The sequence below is a fragment of the Epinephelus lanceolatus genome, chromosome 23 (genome assembly GCF_041903045.1).
Source record: "Epinephelus lanceolatus isolate andai-2023 chromosome 23, ASM4190304v1, whole genome shotgun sequence".
NCBI lineage: Eukaryota > Metazoa > Chordata > Actinopteri > Perciformes > Serranidae > Epinephelus > Epinephelus lanceolatus.
The window spans coordinates 11,009,757-11,037,394 of record NC_135756.1 but is presented as its reverse complement, the minus strand read 5'-3'; the positions used below and the strand labels follow the sequence as shown (position 1 = coordinate 11,037,394).

Below are 27,638 nucleotides of genomic sequence, written 5' to 3'. Positions count from 1 at the left end.
GCTTATGTTGCTCCAAAACCTGTGTGTACCTTTCAGCATTCATGGTGCCTTCACAGATGTGCAAGTTACCCATGACGCTATGGGCACTAACACACCCCCATACCATCATAGATGCTGGTTTTGAACTTTGCGTTGGTAACAATCTGGATGATCCTTTTCCCCTTTAGCTCAGAGGACAAGACATCCATGATGGACTTGTCAGAACACAGCACACTTTTCTACTTTGTGTCAGTCCATCTCAGATGAGCTTGGGTCCAGAGTGTCTATTGATGTCTTTTTTTATATATGTCTTTCTTTTTGCATAGTGGAGTATCAACTTGCATTTGTAGATAGAGCAATGAACTGTGTTTACTGACTATGGTTTTCCAAAGTGTTTCTGAGTCCATGTAGTAATATCCTCGATACAATATTATTTACATATATTATTTGCTTAAATCACTGAACTCAACAGGCTTATATAAGGGACAGGCTGTGGCTCAGCAAAGATGGTAAATATGATCAAATTGTTTATTTAAACCAGTATGACTTGTATAAAAATTCGGCTTCGGAGAACATATCAATTCTGTGTAATGTTGTGACACTTGTTTCACGGCACCCAAGGGTAACGGCACGCAGCATACTGACACAACACCACTTTATCCTGTTAATAAAATATCCAATAAATATTCAGAACTTGGATTAATTTCTATGAAAATCACTGATTGTTTTGATCTGAGGACCCTTACGGACTTAAAGAATATAAATAACTTACAGGGTAATCGAGGAATGGACGCATACTCAGACTATGACTGCCTCAGATGAAGGGAATTACCACTTGTTTTCTCGTCATAGTGGTAAATCTGAATGACTTACGCTCTTCTCTGGTTTCATGGTCTCAGTTAAATTAAATCAACCACGCTAACAATGTGTAGCATCTCCATATAAACAAAGGTTTAAGCATTTATAATTGTATGTGCGATCTGAACAGCTTCCTAATTGTTCGCTCAAGTGGGTGGTCAACAATCTGGTTTCATACATCCAATGAACTCCTTGGCAACCAGACCAGACTTCTAATTGAGAGAGGTCTTTATTTGTCAAAATGTATAGCAACACCAGGCTAGTAAAAGGGACTGGCCTAAATTGAAGTTTAACGGTATGTTGGACTTTGAGTAATGTATTTACCAGGTAAACTTTACTTTAACGGAGTCATTTCTATGGGATTAATTATACTTTTACAAGAGCGTAGATTGTCAGTACTCTACCCACCACTGAAGTAGGTAAAATAAGCTTAATGAATACCTGAGTAATAACAATCCAATGATATTGTATATAAAACATAAAGCAAATTCTACATTTTGAATACTTTAAAAGGATAGTTAGGCCTCATTTTCATTGCTTTGTCCATCTTTTCCATTGGTAATAACAACTTACTAAGTTTGGTGCTGAGATTTTGTTGTTTTTGTTGTTTATCACAGTTTACAGCTCAACTCTCTGGTTGGGTTTTCACCAACCAAGCTTGCTGCACCTGTGTGCACTCAGTTTTCCTATGCATTGAGGGATTATGCCAGCATACAGGTACTTTTGGATTTACCTCCACATAAAGTAGTTCAGATAATCTGTAACAGCACATTTCTGACAGCAGGAGTTGTATTTTTAGTGCAGTATATTGTGGTATTGCTACGTCTACGTGAAGAACCTAAATATGTATCTCACATCTTGTATTTACTGTGCGCCTGTTTGTGTTCACCTCCATACTCTATATTTCTCCTCCTCTCAGCCTGTTGTCCCGTCACACCTCACAGACTCCACCCTGCAATCCTGTTAGCGCTTATCAGAGCGTGGCTCAGGTCCAAACACGGACTCACACATCTACTTTTTCCACCAATCAATACCAAATTTACAGAGGCAGCTTTTCTCTCTCCCCTAACTGAGCTCAGCTCTCCGGGGTGGCTGGTGCCACCAGGCTGAGGAAGGTTGGAGTGAACAACACACCTCTCATATGGCTGCTTACACAAAACCCCCTGAAACTGGGAACACACTTTTAGTGCTGACAGTGAAAGAGAAGAAGCAAACACTGAACAACTGTGTAAATACAGAGGACATCACACAGAGTGACAGACAGGTAGACTATGATTAGTTATGTCACTAACAAACACCCTGAATCTGTGTGAGAACAGAAACCTTGCAAATCAAAGATAAACACCCCCCAACAAGACAAAGTCTACAGTCATGCTAGCAGCTCTGTGAGGCTACACTGTGACGTTAGAGCCAAATGCTAACGTCAGCAAGCTAGCATGCTCATAATAGACGGTATAATTCACCATGTTCTCCATATTGGTTTAGCGTGTTACCATGCTAACATTTTCTTATTAGCACTTAACACAAACTACAACTGCAGCTTGATTATGGCATCCTGGATGATTCTGGTAATTGGTAAATGGTTTCTGGCAGTGAAATGATTTAACTGTAGTTTTGGGAATTTTAACAAATATAATCCATCACAGACATTTATGTCATTGGTGGTGTCGATGGTGGTGTCCCTGAATGTGCTCCAGTCTGTGATTGGCTCCTTCTCTTGTATCACGGTTTATTTTAAGTGCAACTGGACTTGCTTGAGTTTTCTTCGCCTCTCATCCGAACCATTACAGTCATTGAGGTCATGTGCTAGCTTAGGGTTTCAGAGTCTTTAAGGTCACATACAAGTCGTTGACCCACCCGGCCATCTTGTGTGCCTTTAGAGTTAGATGGGTTCAGGTGTGAATGGGTGCTAAATCATCTAGAGAGGGATCCCAAGATTGCATTGTATTGTATTGATTGACTGACTGCACTGTAGGTGGATTGGGTTCCTCCCCTAGAGGACTTAACACCCATTCTCACCTTTTGTACCTACACAGTGCTCTAGGCATGACAGGAGAATATGTGTATATATATTTGGTCCAGGTGGCATCCCTATGGACTGAGCTACTGCTGCCCCTTCTCCCTGCTCACCCATTCTCACCTGGACCCATCTAACCCTAACAGCACGCAAGATGGCTGAGTGGATCAATGACTCACAAGTGACCTCAATGACTGTGTAAGGGTTCACACCCACACCGAATTTAAAGCCTGCGACTCTGCACCAGTCCTCTAGAACTGAAAAAGCTTCTTGGATGAGAGGTGGAACGTCTTCAAGAAACTCAAGCAAGTCCAGTTGCCTATGATATAGCACCTAAGATGACCATGACCTGGATGACTGAGAGTCTTCACCGACATAGTATCTTGACCTCAACACGAGGGGCACACGTTCACTTCGCCTCTATTTGATCATAAATCAAAGTATTGGACAAACTAAAATCTTAATCTTATGATAGAGCTAAATGAAAATTTTAATTCCCCCACCAGACACGTTTTAAGCATATTAACACTAATATTTTGTTTAAAATGTTTTCCCACATAATAGTTTAAAAAATGCTGAAAAGGGTCCGGAAGAAAAAAAGATCTACTCTTTCACCTTCACTGAGAATTCTAGATTTGGCCTCTGCCCCGCCCACCACTGCTGCTTGGAATAGGTTTTTGCTTTTCGCCTTTCTCCAGCGCTACTCGCACTAGGTTGATCCGTGAAAGAGCTTTACACTGGTGTATGGTAATGTTGGAGGAAACTTTGGAGAGATTCAGTCATACATGTTTGAGCCTCAGTCAGACCAAGATTCAGGTGTTGTGTTGAGTCTGTTGCACCAAACTGGCGACTAGCAGATGTATCAGAATGACAAGTGTAGTTAGCATCTTTTATTTATGTTGTTTGTTAGCTTGCTAGTTTGTAGGCAGTCGCTGACACAGCATTAATGGTTGTGAAATGTACGATAAGATCTGCAACAGTGGGGGTTTTGGTTGATAGTGGAAGGAAGCTCCAGAGAAGCTTAGCAAAGACACAAGTTAGTATAGTCAAGGTCAGATATTTAAGGGGACAAAAACATAAGAGAACAAAGTTTTGAGTCAAGGGTACCTTTAAGAGATTAGAGTTATTATAATTAATCTTGTTAACAACATAAGTGTGTGCGCCAAACATAATAGTAGTCCATGATCATGCAATATTTCAGTCTGGACCAAAGTGGTGGAGCAACAGACCAACCGGCTGGCTTTGCCATTCATAGAGCCATTCTACCGCGAGGCTTAAAATGTTTTTGTGTTTATTTTGGGTGGAATTTGTGCAAAAATAAAGCAAAGTAACAGAGCAAAGCAATTATTAGAATCCCAAAACACCACTGAATGATTTCATGTCCAGACAGGCAACTCCAACTGACTCAGGATGTGAGTGACTTGGTCCAACAAAGGTCAAAAAGTCAACTATAATTGGCCCAACAATCGTGATGTCTGTCTACTCACTTACAGACCTGCAGCCACCATTAAGCACCACATTCCCCTCAACTGGGACTAACTGGATTAGTCGCCCAACCAGATCAATAACAATCCTCACAAATATCAGCACATCTCCTCTTGTGGAGCGTCCTTGGAGGATAAATAGGATTGGAAGTGCTGGAGATAAAAGCGCAATTACATTTTGACTAATTCCTCACAGGCCTCTCTGCCTTTGTTTCTGTGTCATTTCATCATCTCTGAGATCTCTCTCCCTTTAATGTCGAAAGATTGAGAGGGAACGGGGAGATCGGCGACGACACAGGAGGTCTTTTGTATAAAATGTGAGATTGGGAAAGGTAATTCTTTTGAAAAGATAAAATAGGTGATGTGTCACCAGGAAGAAGCCCCCATGTTTAATGCCACTACGCACAGAGCAAATGTTTTCAGACCAGGAGCCATTTCTCCTCCTCTCACTCTATCTTGATGCAGTCAAACACTATCGGCAAATACATCTTAACATTTGTTTTATCCTGCTCGCGGTAGCAGACGTGTACAGGAATTCAAATAGCGACTAAGATTTTATCAAGTAAGCTGTCTTCTGAAGTATTGAATCTTAGACTTCGGCATACTTCCCTGTTGGTGAGTAACAGGAACTACTGAACTTTCTAGAAACAACGACAGTTGATTGACTTATTAGTTGATAAACAATTTCATAAACATCTACCAAACAACAAAGCTAGGGGTATACAGTCATGCTAGCCTCTACAAGCCTCTTGCAACAGGGCTGCAAATAATGATTATTTTTCCATTATCGGTTAATGTGCCGAATATTTTCATGATAATTGATTAATCGTTTAGTCTACTAATGCTCGAAAAAAGTGAGAAATGCTCATCATAATTTTTTTTCCAACCAACAGGCCGAAACCTGAAGTTGGTGACGAATTCTCTGTCAATCAACTGATCGATTAATCGACTAATCATAAATGCTAACATCAGCAGCTAACATGCTCACAGTGTTAACATGCTAGATCTTCAGCAGGCATAGCATTTATCATATTCACCATGTTAGTTTGGCTTGTTAGCATGCTAATTAGCACCAAACCCAAACTATAGCTGAGGCTGATGGGAATGTCTTTAGCTTGCAGGTATTTGGACATTAACCAAAGTATTGGATGAATTAAAACTAAATGGATAGTTAAGGGATCACCAAGGCGATTACAGTTTATCTTGTTGGGAATATGAATGTGTCAGCCAAACGTCACGGCAATCCAGCCAATAGTCATCAAGATATTTCACTCAAACGTACAAATGTCAACATGGAGGCACCGACAGAAAAGCCATTGGGATTCATTGGGTCTCAAGCAGGAAGTGATACACAAATAAACTTCCTCTTATATTTTGTCTGTTTATACCCATTGATTTCTGGCATTCACCAATTTTTGCTTATTTTTGCTCTTCTCTTATGTATGTATGTATTTTTAGAGTCGACAAATTGCTCATCCCACGCAAGGAAAAAGAAGTTTTAAATCTGAGGAACAAAAATCAATGCCTGAATATCGTATAATCAAATTTTGACAATTGTGTTTGAGTAATTATTATGATTGAATTATTACATTTGTGGGCGATTAAACACTACTGGTCCATTTATCCCAGTTAAAGTCCCCACGAAACAAAAGTTCAAGCATCTTTAGCACTTGCGCTGTGACATATTTCTCAGTGAAATGGAATATGATGGATGGACGGACAGACAGATAGATAGACAGAAAGATGATAGACAGATTGAGTGATAGACAGATGGATCGATGGACAAATGGACAGATTGAGTGATAGACAGACAGACAGATGGATGGATGGATGGATGGATGGATGATGGACAGATAGACAGGCAGACAGACAAACAGACGATGATGGAAGGATGGATGGACAGACGGACGGACAGACAGATGGATGGATGAATAGTTAGACAGACAGACGGACAGATAGATAGATGGATGGACAGATAGACAGACAGATGCATAGATAGATGGACAGATCGAGTGATAGGTAGATAGACAGACAGACAGACAGACAGACGAATAGATGGATGGATGGACAGATAGACAGACAGACGATGATGGATGGATGGATGGACGGATGGACAGATAGATGATGGATGGATGGATGAATAGTTAGACAGACAGACAGACAGATAGATGGATAGACAGACAGACACATTTTATGTAAAAACATCCTGATAGTGATTTTTTTTAACATATGTTTGGCATATAACAAAACATAAATGCTCAGTTAACACGGGGACACATGATTCAAACCCAAGGAGGAGGTGGGTATACTCTCCTGTATATCCCAATGGCTTTATGGCTGGTAGGTGAGTGTAGACTGTATACCTGTGTATATGATCCACTACACCACTGCCAGGAGCTCTGCTTTTAGATTTGTGCAAAACACTGGAGCCTTGTTTCAGGCCGGTCAAATCCGGTGCCTCCACACTTGCATCGCTCCATGGGTGTGTGCCAGAGTATTTGCACACAGCACGACACCTGGCTTTATATAGTGCTTAAGGGGCGTTAGCTATGCTAATAACAAACAATCAGCCATGTGCCTTTATTTTATGATTAGGTGGGCTTCATCATTCGGCAGATTTGGGTGGTTAAGAGCATTTGGTGCATCTGGACCTGACTTCTCTTATGTTTTACTCAGTGTGAAAGATTTAGAGGGATTTAGTGGCATCCAGCAGTGACGACTGCAGATGGCAATCCGCTGAAACAGAATTCATTGTTCAGGAAGTTTTTACCAGGAGCTGAATTATCTACAGAGGTCTCTTCCTCTCCAACACAAATGGACCAGGTGATTAAGACCAGTAAAAACACTTTATGAAGCACATGGACGTTACAAATCAGTGTTTCTCCTACGAGGAGGGGCAGCTAGCCGAGCAAATGCTAAAAATGTGCTCTCCTTTTTTCTCTGCTAACTTAAGATCCAGACGTTCAGGAGGTTTTTACCAGGAGCCGAATTATCCACTGAGGTCTCTTCCTCTTCAAAACAAATGGACCAGGGTATTTAAACCAGTAAAAACACTAAATAAAGCAGCTTCACATTACAAAATCAGTGTTTTTACAATGCTCTGGTAGCAGAGGGGCTGCTTACGACGGTGGCCGATGAAAACGTAAAAGGCCTTATCTAGGGCCTAATTTGGTTAGTCCGTTCTGGGCTACTGTAAAAACATAGCAGTGCAACATGGTGATCTCCGTAGATGAGGACCCGCCCCACATGTAGATATAAACGGCTCATTCTAAGGTAACGAAAACACAAAGATTCTTATTTTTGAGTGATTATACACTAAAGAAAACATACTTTTTATACTGTGTTCCATTTCTGTCAATGTATTCCCCTACATCCTTCACACTGGAACTTTAATGAATAACAAAGATTCCAATAGTTCTCCAGGTATTAAAGTCTGGACCAAACTAGCGGACTGACTTTGTTAAACATAACTTGAAATCTTCTGGGGTTTTGGACTGTTGGTTCGACTAAATACGCAGTCTGAGGGCATCACCTTTGGGTCTGTGTACTAAACAATAAATCAGGAAACTAACAGGCAGATTAATTGATAATGAAAACAACAATTAGTTGCAGCCACAAACCTGACACACGAGGCAGGTTTAAGCAAACGTTTGCACTTGTCTGTTTGTCTCTGTCTGCATGTACGTCTGTCTGACTGCCAAATGTATTTTTAGAGAAACTCTATCCTCGTGGTTACGCATTTACCAGGAATATGCACACAAACACCTCCACCCCTCTTGCTGTGAACATACACCGAAACACTCGCACAGACACACACACACTCAAAAAAAAAAAAAAAAAGCGACTGTCATTCCTCATTTGTTGTCTCCGTCCATCTCCAAAATCCAGTCCTTTTTCTCAGCCCCACTACCTCCCTGTCTATAACTCAGGCGATAAATCTCATCTCGGTCGCACACATAAAGGAAAGACGAATGGGGGAAGCGGGGAGTGAGGGCGAGGGCGAAAGAGATAGATGACGCGCTCGTATACATGTACGCTCGTCTATAAACCCTGCTGCATTGACATTCATCCTTCTCCTTTCTTTTTGGTGTGTGTTTTGTCGTGTGTGTGTGTGTGGGCGGGTGAAGGACACTCCACATCTCTCTCTCAGTTGAGAATAAAGAAGTCTTTGTAACCTCCAGTCTCTCTGGACCTGGGCTTTAAACACACATATCACGGGGCTTCCTATCCCCACACTCACTGTCACCATACAAGTCCTAGAAAATATAAAAACGCCGCACTGGCACACAAAAATCAGCAAATGTTCCTCCAAACTGAAGTCTCGCATGCATTCATCTCTTCAGATCAGCAGGCAAGGTTAAAATCTTAAAAAAAAAAACACTGTGTGGAAGTTGTGTATTAAAATGTATGAATGTGAATAGCAAAAAAATAAATCACAGGGAAAGGCAAAAACAGGAGATAAAGACGCAGTACTCACCATCCTCTTTGCATTCCTCAGGCGGCTTTGCCTTCTTGGCTAGCCTCGGGTCCAGCCACGATGTTGTCTTGGTGTTGTGGCTGTGAAGAGACGACAGAGAGAGGGAGAGTGAGAGGGAGTGTGATAGATGGCGAGAGAGAGGAGACTTGGCAGAAAGCGAGAAGGAGGTTGGTGGATTCTTAATTCGGCTGGAGAATCATTTCAGAGAGGAAAGATGAGACTCCCTTGTGTGCCTGCCTCTGAAAAAAGGTGACAAGCAGAGAGGGAAAAAAAAAAGCTTTAGGTTTACAAAATGGCAATCGATACTTTTAATTTGCTTACTGTCTCTCATTAGCGGGTGGAGGAGGAAGAGCAGGGGCAGAAACAGATAGAGGGGTGACTGAGGGAGTGATGGAGGGGAACAGCTGTGGGCTTGGCAGATTCATCCAGAGCCTCGGGCAGAGAGCTGGATCTAGATCAGATATGATGTGCCAGGGAAACTCGACGCATCTCCGCGGCTTCGTCTGAAGCTCCGGAGCCACAATGGCCTCCCTTCATGATGACAGTAAGGGGGGCGGGGGGGTGTGTCTGTACACAAAGTGCCTACAGTAAGAACCCGAGGTAAGAGGATGAAGGAAGAGGACGCAGTAAAGAGGCGTCCTTGTGTCTTTGTTCTTTTCAGGACTTTCAACTTTTACTTATTTCCCGAAGGAAGCTGCGTTTGCAGTTCAACATTAAAGACATAGATCACAGGGCTGCGCCAATGACAGGAATAACAATTTATGGTTAAATAAAACATAAAAGTGCAGTAAAATATAAATCTGTGCAGATATTAAAGTTGGATTAATTACTTTTTGTTTTGGCTGAAGCAGAGGGGCAAACTGAAAACACATCTCACATACAGGGCTCCCACACATTGTTACCAAGGAGTTTTCAAAACTTTTTCAAAACTTCATTTCCATGATTTTATTAAACTAGTACAGTGCATTATTAAACACACACTTCATAGGCATTTGGGGATCATCAAACTGCTAGCGCTTGCTAACTTAACTGACTCATTAGACATTCCTGCCGAAAACTAGCTGCAAATCCCCACAGACCAAAACCGGCACATATGGGTATTTCACAAAAAGTTAAGGCTACTCTGCTTTTTGGGGGAAAGAAAACCAAGATCCTAAAGATCAGTGCTTCCCAAGAGGTCCAGCCCTGGGGACCAGTTTTCATTCATTCATTCATTTTCTGTAGCAACTTATCCTGTTGGGGGTCAAAGGGGTGCTGGAGCCTATCCCAGCTGACATTGGGTGAGAGGCAGGGTACACATCTACAGCCAATCTAGAGTCATCAATTAACCTGCATGTCTTTGGACTGTGGGAGGAAGCTGGAGCACCCTTAGAAAACCCACGCTGACATGGGGAGAACATGCAAACTCTGCAAAGAGGGGCTTCCTCACCCCGGATTCAAACGCCCACCATGGGTTCCATACCAGGAACCCTCTTGCTGTGGGGCAACAATGCTTACCACTGTGTCACCGTGTTGCCCAGATTTCTCTTTAGTCATTAGTTCAAGGTCCACTCATACTTGTGTTTGGCCATGTCCTCGAGCTAGTTTGCTGCCTCTGTTAGGCAGCTGTCCATTAGTCACTCAATCCACAGCAGGAAATGGCACTTCAATATAAAAGCTATGTGCCGGAATTCACTGTACTTAAAAATAAAGTCTGTTTTACAAACTTGACACGTTTGCGAGTCACTTGTAGCCCGGAAATCCAGACCCAAATCTATGCAAATGGCCCAACTCGAGGGGCGGCACCAAGCGTGCATTTGAAAATATCGCTGCACGCAATTGGATAACACTACGACCAATCAGAACAATACACGGGGTGACGTATACACTTAGCTACCAGTGGAGCTAACTGATAGATTAGACTCTTGCTGTATCCGGTCGGCAAAACAGCAAAAACGTCCTTCTTGCAAAGGAAAAATTCGAGCGCCGTCTTCTGTTCCTCTTTTAGAGAAAAAGCCAAGTCTAACTCGTTCATTGTAGCGGCCAAAGCCGTTTCAAACAACTGGTGTTCATCCGTAGCCATCTTGCAATGTTTACTGACTGATTCCGGACTTTGTCGTCGCAGCGCTGTCGTCATCTGTTTAGCTCGCCTCTGGCCCGCCTATATCAGATACACCAATGTGATTGGTGCAGCTCGGCTCCAACGGCATGGGTAATGAGCATCATTACTGATTGCCAGAGTGACTCGCTGAGCAAATTCAAATTGTGCTCTCGCGAGAACTCTGGATTTCCAGGGTAAGTCACTTGCAGTCCATTCAGAAAGGACCCAGGACCCACGTTTGGACTGTGAACCACCAGCTGGGAACCACTACTATAGATAGATGTCAATGCAATTTGACATGTGTTTAATTGTGACACATATGTACACATTTATTTCCTGTCAAACAAACATTTGTTGAAGTGCAGAGCAGCAGGTGGGTTTAAAGCAGCTGATAAAAAACATTCGGAACAAGCAGGTAACAGAGAGTCCAAATGAAAGCAGAACAAAAAAACCAGAGTGAAAACCAACCAGGAAAAATATGATGAAAAATCAAAACACAAGCTACCAGCCAAGGAATGTAGCAGGAAACGACACCAAGAACACAGGGATGAACGCAGGGCGAACAAACAAGGAACAAAGAGAAACACACAGGTATATATTCACAGAAAATTAATCACAAGAACAAGACACAGCTGGAGTAGGAGGACACGGGCAAAAGGAGGGAAATTGGGATTGGGTAACAACAAGGGTGTGGAGTTGAACACTAGGGTGGAGCAAACAGGACTAATACAGAACAGGTGTGAGGGGAAGACTCTGGGAACAGGGAAGGACTAACGAGACAGGTGTGACAGAAAACAGGCGGGAGAACACACAAAGACAGGAAGTAAAACCAGACACGACACATGAGGAAAGAATCTACAAAATAAAACAGGAAACAGATTCAACATGAATGAACAACATGAAACAAGGAAGACAAACAGAAAACTCCAAAAACAAAGTCCATAGGATAACAGAATATAATGACGACATAATTGTTTGTGATTTTGCCTAAACCCTCTCCACAGCGGAGCGGACAGAGGAGCAGCAGCAGTTGGCTCATAAGACTGTTTAATATGTCCTGAATCCAGTCACACACACTAACAAATTTTCACAACTGGACATGGACGATTTTATTCTAATTTAATCTTTATTTATTTATAAATTAAGGTCGATTGCTGCCATGGCGCTCTAGGTTTTCCCTGCCCAAATGACCCAACACAGTGGCCAGATATTAGTTATCCGGACTGACAGTAGCCATGTTCCCATCAGCCTGTATAGATGCGCATTTAGAAGTATCGCATTGGAAAATTATGATGCAAACGCCAAAATTCGAATTAAAATCCCCTGATTCGCACAAAATAAAATATGCTCGCTTTAGCCAGGTTTTGGTTGATTCGAAAAAATGTTGATTCGCAAAACGGGGGATGGAAACAGTTATGTTCGAATTAAGGTTGCCAACCGCCAGAAAACGTAGAAGAAGAAGAATGCAAGACTTGTTTTGTTTCCGGTTCTGCTGAAAACTCTTTGAAGTTTGTAGTTTTCACCAAAGTCCGTACATTTAATGGAAACACACAGGATTCGTATTTCTTTTAATGCGCATTTCCCAATGATTCGAATCACTTTTGGATGGAAACATAGCTTGTGAATATTCACAAATACTAAGTGCCTCAAATCTCAGTGTGTTCACCCGCTAGACAACAGCTTGTTGGCATTTTTCTTTCCACCAAAATGGGGCATGGCCTTGGTGATGACGTGATGCTGGTCTGGTCTGTGTGTATAATGTGATTCTAGTGACGTTTTAAAGGTAACGCAGTGCAGCACTTGATTTTAAATCAGTAATTAAACTATAAATCAATATATCCATGTATATCCATGTATATTCATTACCCACCACGTGTTTTGTTAAATTTGTGAAGAAAACGTTGTTTTTCTTTCCTGCTTCCACGGTGAACAAAGAATCCAAAAGTGGTGAACATTCTTCATGAAATAAAGTCATAGCGGGTACCGTGCTTAACAACAGCAAAACTACATTAGAACATCTGTTTAAAAAACTCTCACACAGCTCGTGCAATATAATCATAGACTGTGAAGATAATGGACTTAGCCACTGTGACATCACCCATGGGTTTATGGACTCCCATTTTGAAGCCTTGAGCTCCGCATTTCGGCCGTCACCATCTTGATTTTTTTGGAGCTTTAAGTGACCATATTTGGCAAGAGGCTGGCACAATGGAGAATCTAGGGGCTGATCTGACTGAGAAGGTGAGGACACTATTGGCAGCCTGTCCTTCAAAGTCCCCAGCCTTAATTATGTATAATTTTAGCCATAATAATATTTAAACGGGTGAGATATTTAATAGTTCATCCCATGTACAGTTGTCATGAATTCTGAAATTAGCTATAGAGACTAGAATTGGGCTGTAAACATGTTTATTTCTGCTGTAAAGTCAGGCATTTTAATATGGGTATCTATGGAGATTGACTCCCTCTTGGAGCCAGCCTCAAGTGGACATTAGAGGAACTGCAGTTTTTGGCACTTCGGTGTTGGCTTCATTTTTCAGCCCTGGAGGTTTCCGTTTCAATATAATCAAGTCTCAGCTATCTAGTCCTAACTCAGTCCTTCCCAAACATGTGCATTTCACTAAAACCTTCCTATTTAAAGACTTCAAACGGTCTCAGGCACAGTATGTATGTGGAGGTGCTTTAAATAGTAAGGTTTTAGTGAAAATGCATATCTTTGGGAAGTACTGAGCACAAAACTGGATAAATGAGACTTGGATTGTACTGCACGAGTTGTGTGAGTCTTAGGTTTGCTGTTTTAAATGCAGTTGCCCCTTAAATTTCAATTCAGCAAGCTTTTCCTTTGTGTTTGGATTTTTGTCTTATCACGGAGGCATGCAAGAAAAAAATAGTTTTCTTCATGACTCAGTGTTACATGGGGTGAGTAACTGATACACAAATGATCACTTAGTGCGTGAAGTATTCCCTTAATGGATCACCAAAATTATTCCAATTCATCCTGAGGGGAACGTAAATGACTGATCTAAATCTATTAGTAATATGCCCAATATTAGTTAAGACACTTTACTCAAAACCAAAATGTCAACTCTGTGGTGGCACCAGGGTGTTGACGTATGTCAGACAGGTGAAATCTGAGACCAGTCGGTGGCGCTACAAGAAAAAACTGAGCTACTTGAGTCTGGATGAAAGTGGTGAGCCGACAGACGGACATTGCCATCTCTAAACATAGATGAAAGTGGGAGATTAAGGCCCACGCCAAACATAGAGCCAAATAAAGTGCAGTTCAAGGTAAGGTAAAGTCTGTTTTGCTCTGCTTTTGATTTGTCTCCAAAGCATTTCACTCTTTCCCCTGCTCTTCCTCCGTCTCTTCACTTGCCATCTATTACTATTTATAGCATAAATACCTACTTCTGCTTCCTCTTTCTTGTCCTTCCCTTCACCTTTCGTTTTTTTTTCCTATCTACCATTTTTAATCACTATCACTTTCTTTCCCTTCCACCTCCATCTCCATCTCGCTCTGTTCCACTCCTCAGCCGCCTCACTTCAAGGGCTGTAGGTAAACGAATTGATCTCGTATGGAGGCCAATCAAAGGCGAGCATCCTCCTGGCAGCCGCTATCACTTTGGCACGGCATCACATACGCCCAGACAAAAAAGTTGAAGCCGCAAATTCAGTGGGCTAACTGTATTAGTTGTGTAATGTGCTTGATGGGCGTGGGAGCATGAGGTTTGTCTGTTGAGGGGAGGAGACACATGGTGAGTCGTCGGCAGCAGAGGGAATTAAAAGTCTCCCTCTGTGGCGAGAAGACGAGACGACGCAACATGTGCCTGGCTGGATGACGATCGCTGCCGTCTCATCTCTTAGTCTGGTGTTGCCGTGCAGCTTTGAGCAGTTTGTGATGCGTTCAAGTGTGCTGGGATTCAATCAGTGCTGTGGAGAAATCTAGCCTAAATGACTGTGATGATATATTGGTGCAATAAAATAATATCTAATAGCAGGATAATTTCCTGTTATGGCTACATTAGTTGAAGCCATGACCACATCTGTGGAGATACAGTTCCCTCGCCACCTCTACCACAAAAACAGCAACTCCATTACTCTTATGTAACAAAGACTCACCTCCACCGTTTTTACTGCTGCTGTAAAAAGCTAACACCTCCAATGAATTAAACTTTAAAGCTTGTATAACAGAGTTCTTTGTAGCACGGTATTTCTGGGGATCTCTAAATCTCATTAAACCACCAAGCATCAATTATGGTCCGTCTGTGTGTGTGTGTGTGTGTGTGTGTGTACACAAGGGAATATAGAGAAGTACATTTAGATGATACCTAGCCCTAATCTAGTAACTGAGGCTGAATTTAATTTTGTTGCAGAAGAATGAAAATACAAACTCACCCTGCGATCTCTAAAGGCTGGAACACGCCTCCTCAGGCTGCTCATAGGAGAGGCTGTCTGAAAACCATCGCTTGGTAGTTTCTTTTATACTTCACAAATTCTGAATATAACATTTTTTGTTACTTTGCACCACTCAGAGTCTTTTTTGTTTTACTACTTTTAAGTTGCACTACTGAATATATGTATACACTCACCGGCCACTTTCTTAGGTACACCTGTTCAGCTGCTTATTAACCAAATAACCAGTCGATCAATCACGCAGCAACATGGTCAAGACTGGGATTTCCACACACAACCATCTCCAGGGTTTACAGAGGATGGTCCCAAAAAGAGAAAATATCCAGTGAGTGAGCCAAAATGCCTTGTTGATGCCAGAGGTCAGAGGAGAATGGCCAGACTGGTTCAAGATGATAGAAAGGCAACAATAACTCAAATAACCACTGGTTACAACCAAGGTCTGCAAAAGACCATCTCTGAAGCAACAACACCTTGTCCAACCTTGAAGCAGATGGGCTACAGCAGCAGAAGACCACACCAGGTGCCACTCCTGTCAGCTAACAACAGGAAACTGAGGCTACAGTTCACACAGGCTCACCAAAACTGGACAACAGACGATTGGAAAACGTTGCCTGGTCTGATGAGTCTGGATTTCTGCTGCCACATTCAGATGGTAGGGTCAGAATTTGGTGTAAACAACATGAAAGCATGGATCCATCCTGCCTTGTATCAACGGTTCAGGCTGCTGGTGGTGGTGTAATGGTGTGGGGGATATTTTCTTGGCACACTTTGGGCCCCTTAGTACCAACTGAGCATGGTTTAAACACCACAGCCTACCTGAGTATTGTTGCTGAGCGTGTCCATCCCTTTATGACCACAATGTACCCATCTTCTGATGGCTACTTCCAGCAGGATAACGCACCATGTCACAAAGCTCAAATCATCTCAAACTGGTTTCTTGAACATGACAATGAGTTCACTGTACTCCAATGGCCTCCACAGTCACCAGATCTCAATCCAATAGAGCACCTTTGGGATGTGGTGGAACGGGAGATTCACATCATGGATGTGCAGCTGAAAAATTGGCAGCAACTGTGTGATGCTATCATCACTGTCTTACTGTCATCCAGCGTTTGGAGAATATTTCTCCGACCTCTGTGTCTCCACCATTTCCTCCTCTGCTTTGGAAACTCTTAAACCTCTTGAAAGTCCTCCTCCCTGCTCCTAACAGTTTTTCACCTTAGGAGCTCTTTTAAGGTCTAAGATGCTCTGTGAATAACTTTTATCTTTATAAGGACTTAGTCTTAACTTTGAGGGGAAATTCTATGTATGTCTGAATTCTACGAATTTTCTTAGAATTTCATCACTAGGAGCAACTCATAGTACTAGGAAGCTTTGTGAATATGGCCCCAGGTCTACTTCCTGTAGTCAGACGTTGGTGCATTTACTCTGACACAAAATTGGCATGTAGATGTCCTCAGGCCTGGATTCTTATCAAGCATGAGACGTTTGGGGCAGATTGGACGATGCGCAATCAATTTACAACAACTTCCTGTTTATAGCAGATCATGCAAACTGGCCGCCACAAATTTAACAACTTTCATCATTAGGATCTTTATATTTTACTGACCAAATCTGAAGTTGATCTGATTAGTTCTCTAAGGGGAGTTTGTGAAAGTACAGCACCTATAAATGGCAAAAAAATGCACAGTAAAGTCTCAATAGCTGACTTCCTGTTGGGTTAAGACTAGAACGGAGGAGCAATGTGGTTTTCGTCCTGGACGCGGAACCGTGGACCAGCTCTTTACCCTCGCCAGGGTGCTGGAGGGGGCATGGGAGTTTGCCCAACCAGTCCACATGTGTTTTGTGGATTTGGAGAAGGCTTACGACCATGTCCCCAGGGGCATCCTGTGGGGGGTGCTCCGGGAGTATGGGGTTGGTGGCCCCTTGCTAAGGGCCATCCAGTCCCTGTACCGAAGGAGCATGAGTCTGGTTCGCGTGGCTGGCAGTAAGTCGGACCTGTTCCCGGTGAGGGTTGGACTCCGCCAAGGCTGCCCTTTGTCACCGGTTCTGTTCATAACTTTTATGGACAGAATTTCTAGGCGCAGCCGAGTGGTGGAGGGTGTCGGGTTCGGTGATGGGAGGATCTCATCCCTGCTTTTTGCGGATGACGTGGTCCTCCTAGCTCCATCGAACAGTGACCTCCAGCTCTTGCTGGGACGGTTCGCAGCCGAGTGTGAAGCGGCTGGGATGAGAATCAGCACCTCCAAGTCTGAGGCCATGGTCCTTAGCTGGAAACGGGTGGATTGCCCACTCCAGGTCAGGGGGGAGGTCCTTCCTCAGGTGGAGGAGTTTAAGTATCTCGGGATCTTGTTCACGAGTGAGGGTAGGATGGAGCGGGAGATTGACAGGCGGATTGGGGCGGCGTCAGCAGTGATGCGGACGCTTAACCGGTCTGTTGTGGTGAAGAGGGAGCTTAGCCAAAAAGTGAAGCTCTCGATTTACCAGTCGATCTACGTTCCAACCTTCACCTATGGTCATGAGCTCTGGGTAGTGACCGAAAGAATGAGATCGCGAGTACAAGCGGCCGAAATGAGTTTCCTCCGCAGGGTGGCTGGGCTCAGCCTTAGGGATAGAGTGAGGAGCTCAGACATCCGGGAGGGACTCGGAGTAGAGCCGCTGCTCCTCCACATCGAGAGGAGCCAGTTGAGGTGGTTCGGGCATCTGGTAAGGATGCCTTCCGGACGCCTCCCTTGGGAGGTGTTTCGGGCATGTCCAACCGGGAGGAGACCTCGGGGCCGCCCCAGAACACGCTGGAGGGACTACATCACCTGGCTGGCCTGGGAACGCCTCGGGGTTCCCGCGGAAGAGCTGATGGAAGTGGCGGGGGAGAGGACTGTCTGGGCTTCTTTGCTGAGGCTGCTGCCCCCGCGACCCGGACCCGGATAAGCGGAGGAAAACGAGTACGAGTACGTCAGGAGGTCTTTTACAGGCGCTATCGAGCCAGCTTTCCACACCTCAGTCAGAGACTCATATCAGATGTAAATTATCACCACTTCTAATGTATGCAGTGAGTTTCATGAGTTTTTGAGCTCCAGCAGCCTCTAAAAAATGCATTTAATTTGAGAGAATATTAATTCCTTGCATTACAATGGAGCTCTGGCCCTACTAAATGCTACTGTTGCTTCGTGCCTGCTGGATTTGTGAATAGGCACTGCTTGCTAACACATTTATTATATCAACTTTATAGATGATACTAAGTCACTGTTGTGTTTACAGCTTGTTACGCTGGCTCCAAGTGGCCATAAAAATCAACGACTACTCCTTTAAAAGTTGCTAAGAAGATTGCCTACCATCTGGTGAGTTTGTATTTTCAGAGTTCCCTCTGCAGTGAGTTTAATGTGTGACACTAAACTATCCAGGCTCATCAGTCCTGGATCGGGGTTAGATGTAACCATGACACTTACTCTATGAAGTAGACCTCTCCTTTCTCGGTGTACGCCATCTCCCAGTTGTCGGGCAGCGGCCCTAGCTCGTCATTCTCCTCTGGTTTGGGTAGGGTCATTTTCGGGGACTGTCCGTCGTCTTTGGGCGCCTCGGGTGGGGCCTCGGTCGGGATGTTCTGCGGGACGATGTCCCCCGAAGCGTCTGTACTCTTGTCCTCATGTTCGCTCGACTCTGAGGTGACAGGAGAGCAGAATGAGTCAGGCACGACATATCGCTCGGGGAGGAGAGTGAAAGACAAGGGAGGTGAAGCGAGGACAGGAGACGCAGGAGGCACAGAGAGAGGCTGATTGAGATTCGGGCGGAGTGAGAAAAAAAAAAAAAACGGAAAGGATGATTAGAAAAAGGTGAGGTGAAGCGGCGACTCAGGGGAGAGAGGTGAGTGGGGTGAAGGCAGGAGAGGGAATGATTGAGGTTAACAAGACAGAAAGGCGAATAAAGCAGAAGAGACAATAGAGATTGAGAGAGAAGCTAGCTGTGATGCCCTAGTTTGAGTCGTGGCGGTGTGAGAATGTGTTAGAGGAAGAGAAATGGTGTGTATGGAAGAAAGACAAAGAGATGGTAAGTGTGTGTGTGCTTCCCAGAGGAGAGCTGCTGGAGGGAAGTGAAGAGGGGACGAATGAGAGCAGGGGATTGAGAGATAATCTATGGGAGGGAAAGAGCAAGGTAGCTATCTGCTTAGATCACACAGCCTGCTGTGCTCTATTGATTTCCCTTCAGCTCTCCTGGTCAGCCCACACTCTGTCCATCTACTGAGGCGAAACTCCTCCTGAGCTGAGTGCAGCAGCCCACTTTAACATCCAACATGGCTCAGTGCACAGCCCAGAGCCTCCAGTTATCGTGCATCTCAACACCGCTGAAAGGAATCAGTCAAAAATGTTTCCTGCATTTTGTCTCAGCGAGATAACAACTGGACACTGGGATGTTTCCCACAGAAATTATGGAACTTTTAGGAACCACAGTGCAGACGAGCTGAGATCTTTAGATGAAACCTCTGTGGTCCTAAATCAAGTCTGAAGAGTAATAGTCAGTGACACCTCCCGATGTGTTTCATAGGGGTGTCAAGATGAGACCACTGAAGATCTTGGGCTGCTACACCAAAACCAAAAGTCACAACAACTGAATTTCAGGAATTTTATTATGCTGTTGAAGTGAGTTAAAATCTGTGTCAATATGAGAGTCAGATGTTACTAATTATCTGATGTGCATAGACCAATACCGGTACAGTTTGCACCCTCAAATCCATTGTTGGCAATGTAGACATGTGAAAGGCGGATTTAAAAGCTACAGTGCTGCATTCAGGCGTTCACAAGCGTCACGGTGCGTCAGCTGTGCCCTGAGATAAATAATGCTAAACTTTTTGGAACGGAGCAACGACGCAACAACCAATCACAGCTGGCAGATATCTCTAAATTTTAGTCTATGTTAAGGAGGAGGAGAAGTAAATGTTTTAGCGCAGGGCTACCAGGAGCTTTGCATCTTACAATATTTTAGGCCTAATACACACTTAACCCTTTGAAACCTGGAGCGACATCACTTTTCTTGTGCTGCTTTCAGACGCCTCTCACAAATATTCAAACCTTTGAACCCTGAGCTAATTGGTGGGCTTTCCTTCAAAAACAAGGGAAGAAAGGCAATGAGCAAATTAGCAAGAAATGCCCCACAAATTGCAAAGATTTTTTTTTTTTTTTAGAAAATTATAAATTAAAAAAAAGAAAAAAAAGGGGAAAACTATATTTATAAATATTTTTATTATTATAACATTTTAAAATTACATAATTTCCAAGCACTCTTTCCAGGTCATTCCCTTGTTTGTTTGTTTTTAACTTTCGATCTTTCTTTTTCTAAAATAACTGTCTTGTTTTCTCTTTTTATGAAATTCCTTGTTTTCTTTTCTTTTCTTCCTTTTTTTTAACCGATTTTCTTGTTTGATTTTTCACATTTTACTAAATTTCTTGCTAATTTTTTGGGTCATTTCTTCTTTCATTGCTTTTTGCCTTCTTCCCATGTTTTGAAAAGAAATCACACCAATTTGCTCAGGTTTAAAGGGCAAAAAAATGACACCTGGAGGAAAATTGACTCCGAACTCCAGATTTCTGGTACGTAGGCTATGACGCCGTACTTATTATAGTCACTTAGCAACTTCAGACGCAACCTGCCACCGTGTCCTTTAAAGTTGGCACAGAGTAGCACACAGTGCCTGACCTCGGGTTTTCCAGGTGGTTACAGACGCGACATGTGTCCCAGCCCTTAGGCAGGTTCTTGTTCTCCAAACAGGCCAGTTGTCCTCTGTTTTAAACAGTCAAACATACTGGTGCACCTCAGTAGCGTATTAATGGAGCCTGAGTCCTTCGCAGCAGCCGGGGTTTGATTCCTGCCCCTTTCCTCTCTATCTTAAGCTACATTTGCAAATAAAAACAAAAAAGCCAAAAGAGTAAAAATGAAAATAAAAACAAAAATAAAAGAATTAATCAAAGTATATTCTTAAATAATCGCAAAATGACAGCTTAATTTGAAGGAGTATATTGACTGTAAGAAATCAAACATTTACTGACCTGCTCATTTTCAAAACACCTCACAGAAGCCTCCAATGATGTTCTGTTAATTTCATAAGGACGAGGCCAGTGATCCTATCAGTGTGATATCAGTCACCACGTGGCAGCACCACCGGTTAAAGATAATGTGTCCTCAACCGTACGACTCCTCGGGCTTTGGAATAACCTACTTCAGCAAATCAGGTGGGCAATAAAATCACCTTCAACTAAATCACCTTCGGATATATAATTACATAAACTGGCTTTAACGTAATTTGCATTGTGCCTTTAAATAAGACTTTTTTGAAACTCTTTTACTCTCTGAGAACATTCATAACTTTTTAAACATTTACAGTAAATCATGTTTTTATCTAATTCCTGCATTTAAATGATCCTGAAAAGCACTTAAACATAAAGAAATACTGTATAGGAAGTTTTATCACTGTTACATATTCATTTCAACCTCTAATTACATTTTATTTATTTTATTTTTATTTAGGGTAAATCTTGATTTTAAAATAATAATATATAAAAAAAAATTTTTTCTTTCTTTCATCCTGTAAAACACCTTATGAACATTGAGAAAGGTTTCTGTATTCTGTATATCAACTTATATTATTGTTGCATATTCATCCAAACCTGTGATATTACTTTATCTTTACATTAACAGCATTAATCTTGTTTTTATCTTATTTCTTGCATCTGAATTAGTTTCTTATTATTACGTGAAACCCTTTGTAACGTTAGGAAAGATGCCCTACATCCTACATAAAGTTTTTTTTTTTTTTTTTATTATTATCGGCACATATTCATCTAAACTTGTTATTTCAATTTGTGTTCCTGCATTCAAATGAGTTCACTTTTTCTCTTCCATTCTTTTTCCTAAAGTTAAGCACTTAGCAAACATTCGGAAAGTATTTAAATAAAGTTTTATTACCATAACTGTGCTGCAGGATGTCAGAGGAAAACTCTGCATACATGTATTTCTTTTGCAAATTAAGAATCCTACCGTGTTTGAGCTCCCTGCGGTAAGAAAACCAAAATCTCATCCTTCTACCAAAAGTCCTCGGGATCGGCGCCCTGAACACTTTGACTGCTCGTGATGTCCTGGCTGCTGTGAGAGACTTGCTTGTCCTGAGGCTGTGAAACCAGCTTAGGAAGTCACAGGACCGATGCATGGTTTTGGATTTGCAATCACAGAAATCAAACTTATAAAGACTCTTTTTATGACGGTCTTTTCATGTGATCATGGGATGCATTCAAAGACTTTGTGTGTGTGCGTGTGTAAGTGTGTGTGTTTAAGTGGGTGTGCATATTTGGATGTCTATACAGTGCACACAATGGAAAGGTACAGACTCAGATGTGTCTTGTTATTTAAAGACATTTGTACAAAGAAATGTCTTCTTCTATTATTCATACCTCAAGAGGTTTGGCCCTGCTGCGTGCTGTGTTAAATGTCACTTCGGCCTGTCTTGAGGATTTACAGAGAGAATAGCAACGCTTCGGATGGCGCTGATTCACCAGGAAGAGAGAAAACACTTAATAAAAATGTCCTTGTTGGTTTTTAAAGAGCCCGCAGGCTGCTGTTGAGCTGGAGAGCGCTGTGTGTGTGTGCCCTGTGGCTATCTGGGCTGAGACACTGCTCCATAATGATACCTAATGAATGATATCACATTCTAGAGAGCGACTGCACTAATGCTTTAATCACAAACTGCTTGGTCTGCAGAGGTAATCACCGCCTGTGAGAGTGAATTATAATTCACAGTTTACATACCGTGCCGTTAAATTACACATAAAGATATTTGTGTTGCCAATTAAAAGTGATAATCTGCCATAAAATCATTTTCTGAGAAAACCATGTGAAAGCAACCTGTTACTGTCTCTGTTGCTAGGCAACCGCTCCAGGAGGGCCCCGTTGCTAAGACTATCAGCTCCTGCGGATCAGCCCGACCCCGGAGCGTGACCTCGAACCTAGCTGTCATGACAAGGCGTCTGGGCTCAGGCCACCTCTGCCTCTGTGCCCATGCAGGTCGTGTTCGGGGGGCTGACCTGGGGTGACAGCAACACCGTTGCCATTGACAACGGGTCTCTCCTCCTCCTCCTCCTCGGGGGGCTCGATGCTGGCTTTCTCCATGTTGCTGACTGACTTGTTACGCTTCCTCTTGCCCTCAGAGGTGGGTCTGGCGCCCGGCAGCAGCTGGTCCGTTACATTTAGCAGCAGAGCGCTGGGCTCGGCCGGAGGCTTCGGGGTCCCGTAAAAGTTATCTGGAACAGAGAGGAGGAAGAGTTGTGAGACATTCAGGGTCATTTTTATGTGCTCAGTGCTTACATCTGTTATATTCAGTCATGCTGGCTGCATAACAAATGTCTTTCTGTTGGACGGTTTAATCAGACTGAAATATCTCAACGACTATTAAAGTGATTGCTGAGTCAAATCTGTGAAATCTGGTGCAGATGTTCATGGTCCCCTGACGACTGAACTCAATGACCTTTGTGTAGGAGAAATGACAACTAGACTACTTTTATATTATCTCCAGTGTTGTAAAGTCTAAAAGTCTAAATTTTTTGGAAAAATATAGATGTAATTGTTTAAAAAAAACGAGTGGAATCACTTGTTCTCAAATATAATATGGACTTACATGGATGAAAATTGGATAAATATCTGTATTGGGGACAGTGGATATGAATCAGCTTGATGCACACAATAATTACTTCACCTCACACTATTGATCCATTTTGTCCTCTCTTTTTTCTGGACCAGTCTTGTATTGTTATGTTATGTAACGCCACGGTTTATAAACTTAATTCTTGGAAAATTTTGAATTAAAAAAAAAAAAAGATAATAATCTAATAAAATATTCTCTTTTAATCCATATTTGTAACCATTTTATTTATTTATTGAAGAATGTTGATCCAATAATTGAAAAAAAAAAAAAGTACGTAAATGCAATGAATTACCATTCAAATTAAGGATTTGTTCGAGGATCTTTCTTTAAGGTTGATGACGCTATTAAATATGAGATTTGAAGCTTTTTTGGAAAACCTCAATAAAAGCTTCAAATGTCAAAAAATGACGTTCAGTATCGCCCTACTTTGCTGATCCCCTTACTCTTTTCTGAGCGCCACCATGAGGTGAAGATTTTTGATTTGTAGTGAAATATTTTGCCAACAACTGGGTTGATTGCTATGAAACCTACTACAGATGGTCAGCTTTCCTAGATCAGTGGTTCCCAACTGGTCCAGCCACAGGGTCCAGATTTCTCCTTAGTCATTAGTTCAGGGTCCACACAGTTTAATATATTCAGCATCATACTTGGGTTTGGCCATGTTGTTGAGTTAGTTTGCTGTCTCTGTCAAGTAGCTGTCCCCTAGTCACTTAGTTTACAACAGGAACAGCTCTTCAAAATAAAAGCTCTGTGCTGGAAATTGACTGTACTTCAAAATAAAATCAGATTTTTACAAACTTGACATGTTTGCGAGTCACTTGTGGTCCATTCAGAATCAACCTGCATCCAACTTATGGACCCTGACCTACCAGTTGGGAGCCACTGTCCTAGAGCATTAATAGTTATAACATTGGAGACCTCTTCACTTGTTATCTCAGCAAAATTCCAATTTGTCCATTGCTTTGGTTTATGACAAAGTACTGATAAAGATAATGAAATTCAGCTTTGGTTTCAATTGTAGTGCTAATTAACAACGTTAGCATGCTAACAGCTTTAACCAAGCTAGTGAACCTGATAAATAATACCTGCTAAACAGCATGTAAGCATTATCTGTTTGAGCGTGTTTGTATGCCGACTTAAAGACATACCATGCAGGATTTTAGTTAAAAAAAGTAGAGAAGTGGTCTTTTAGGATCCACTAGAAGTGTCTGGTGGTGTATTTATCTGCAGAGACCCTGCCCCCTGCCTGTATTTCCTTCTGGGTTTCTGTGTTTGGGATGTCAGCAGCAGGCATCCAAGAGACACAGTGCTGAAAAAAGTGCAAATATAGCAAGCTGAAATGCCAAACGAAAGTAAATCTGCGGTTGGCTTAACTTTCACTGGCAAGCACAAACGGTAACCAACAGTGCCACATAGTGTACCTTTAAGCATTTAGCCCAAAGTACCTTTAGCCTTAGAACAACCTCATAAAGCTGCTAGCACGGCTGCAGACTCTTCTCAACTTGTTTTCTTTTCTCTAGAGTCTAACAAATCAACGTGACAACACCAAGAGGGATCAAGAACATAATAAATAAAATCTATATTTCTATTAAACTGTAATAAAGGAAAACATAGTGATAAAGATAAATTCAAGGCACATAGTGCAAATGCAAAGAGACCAAGAAAGAGTGAGGAGGGAGAACAAAAACAAAGCAAAGAGGCCCAAAGGTTTGAGAAAGTAGGGATAAGAGGAAGTGCGTGACACCCGTGCACCAGCTGCAGGGAGGATGAGGTGCTCCGTGCCCTCGACATGCTGCTCCACGTCAAAACCAGCTGATCCATGAACACACAAGCTGGGAGCTCAAGATCACACCGTGTCTTACAGCAGTGATAAAATCTGCACAAACAAAGACACTCTAACATGCACACACCTCGCTGTGAACTAATGTCACCCGTTTTTTTGAGAGGGCATCTGTTCCTGCTAAGTTCCTCCATCTTTTTCTTCTGCACATCAATCACTTATCAGGCCGTGCACGGATTTCCCTGGCATATGACTGAATAATCGCTGTTTTGGTCTCTGGTCAGAGCCAACTACCTACCTCTGGGAGCTGCAGTTTTTTACTTGGCTCTGACTCAACGGCCCGTTCCAGTCCTCTGTGTGGATTTTACATTTCACTATGCTTTGTTTGTCTGCTGACAGCCGCCCAGTCCCTCCAAGAGTCTCCATCAGTCATTGTTAAAATCACTAACTTCTTTTTTGTTTTGTTTTTAACTTTAAGGGTCACTGTAAAGATTTTCTTCTCAAAAACTGTTTTCTTTTTCAAGTAGTGAAATGCTGCAAGCTACGTCTGTGGGTTATGGAGGGTGACTGTGAGACTGTTTCTGGAGAGGCATTTAAATGTTGAGCTTTTTTAAATGACTCTTTTCAGCACTTTCAATTAAAGCAAACAAAAATCCATTTACATCTTCTGTACTGAGGTCAAAATTTCTGTATTTGCATGGGGGCAAAAAGTAAGTTCACTGACTATCAGTTCCGCACGTCGGTCTATATATTCATTTGCTACCCCTTAGTTAACTGCAGTGCACACCACCCAGATCTTTTGGGAGACGGACAGCCAGCTAGCCATATTAACATGTGGAAACAGAGTCATCACTGCCCACCCTCCAGTCTCCACTGATTAGCTAGCTTTGGCCACTCTACACTGAACAGCTAGTGGTGGCATTCATTTGGTGATTACTGCTAACAACTGCCATCCCAACGCAACAGTGTTGCTGTGAAAACATTGTGTCCACCCTCTTGTCCCCCTTCAGGTCCCCCCAGTGAAGAAGTAGCTCAATTTTGAGCTGCAAACCCTACGTATTGTTAACAACTGTTCAGTCAGGACCACTTTAGTCAAGGAAAACTTTATTTCCATCTGCAGTGTTCAATTTAGCGGTATGGGGCCTCTCTGCCCTTCCACATGCAAACAAGGAAAGCCTGAGGCAGAGAGAGCAAACCTCCCTGCCCTTCCATGCGCCTACATGGAAAGCCTAAGGCAGGGAGAGCAGCAGCAAAGACCCCCCGGGAACAGAACAGAGTAGCATCAATGACAAACAGAAATGACATTGATAAGTCAGGCACAGCATGAAAAGCAGGAGCTGGGGTGGAGGCAGGTTGCGAAGTGCCTTGCAGAGGAAGCAGCAACAGTAGGCAGGCCAGAGCAGTTTAAATAGGGCGCCCTGAATGAGATTCACCAATTGGTTGCATAGAAAGGAATCATGTGATCTATCAGCTGCCTCCCTTCCATCAATCAGCTGCTCCATCAGCTGATTGGGCTGTTTGAGATCAGCTGATGTAGCTGGGATGTGAGCTGAGCTTGACATTGTGTCCTGCCTGAACTAATGCTTTGCTCAATTTAGCTTTGTCAGCACCAGTGTTAACATGCTAACATAGGTAACAGTGCTAAAGGGGGTTTGCGGGTCAAAATGAAACTGATGCCTCACCGGAGTGACTTGGGGAGAGACCGGAGGGTGGACACAATGTTGACACAGCATCGGGACAGTGTTACCAGCAGTAATCACTGAATGAGTGGTGGTGTTAGCTAGTGAGGACTGGAGGGTGGGCAATGGGCACAATGGGAGCGTTTGTAAATCCAATCTGAGGCTCTACACTAAAATGAGAGTGCTGT

At 42.7% G+C, this 27,638-nt stretch overlaps 1 protein-coding gene across 10 annotated transcripts in view; it reads right to left on the bottom strand.

The window, feature by feature from the left end:
* Window positions 1–27,638, bottom strand: part of magi2a (membrane associated guanylate kinase, WW and PDZ domain containing 2a) — a 403,568-nt gene that overhangs the window by 114,691 nt on the left and 261,239 nt on the right. For all 10 annotated transcript variants that reach the window (XR_013490407.1, XM_033614587.2, XM_033614582.2 and 7 more), the window contains 3 exons: window positions 23,375–23,590; window positions 18,755–18,965; window positions 8,816–8,895 (listed from right to left, as the gene is read on the bottom strand). Coding sequence is in view for 9 of the 10 variants with exons in the window: in XM_033614587.2 (XP_033470478.1) it covers window positions 8,816–8,895; window positions 18,755–18,965; window positions 23,375–23,590 (507 nt within the window). In the remaining variant the exon portion in view is untranslated. The remainder of the gene's footprint in view (window positions 1–8,815; window positions 8,896–18,754; window positions 18,966–23,374; window positions 23,591–27,638) is intronic.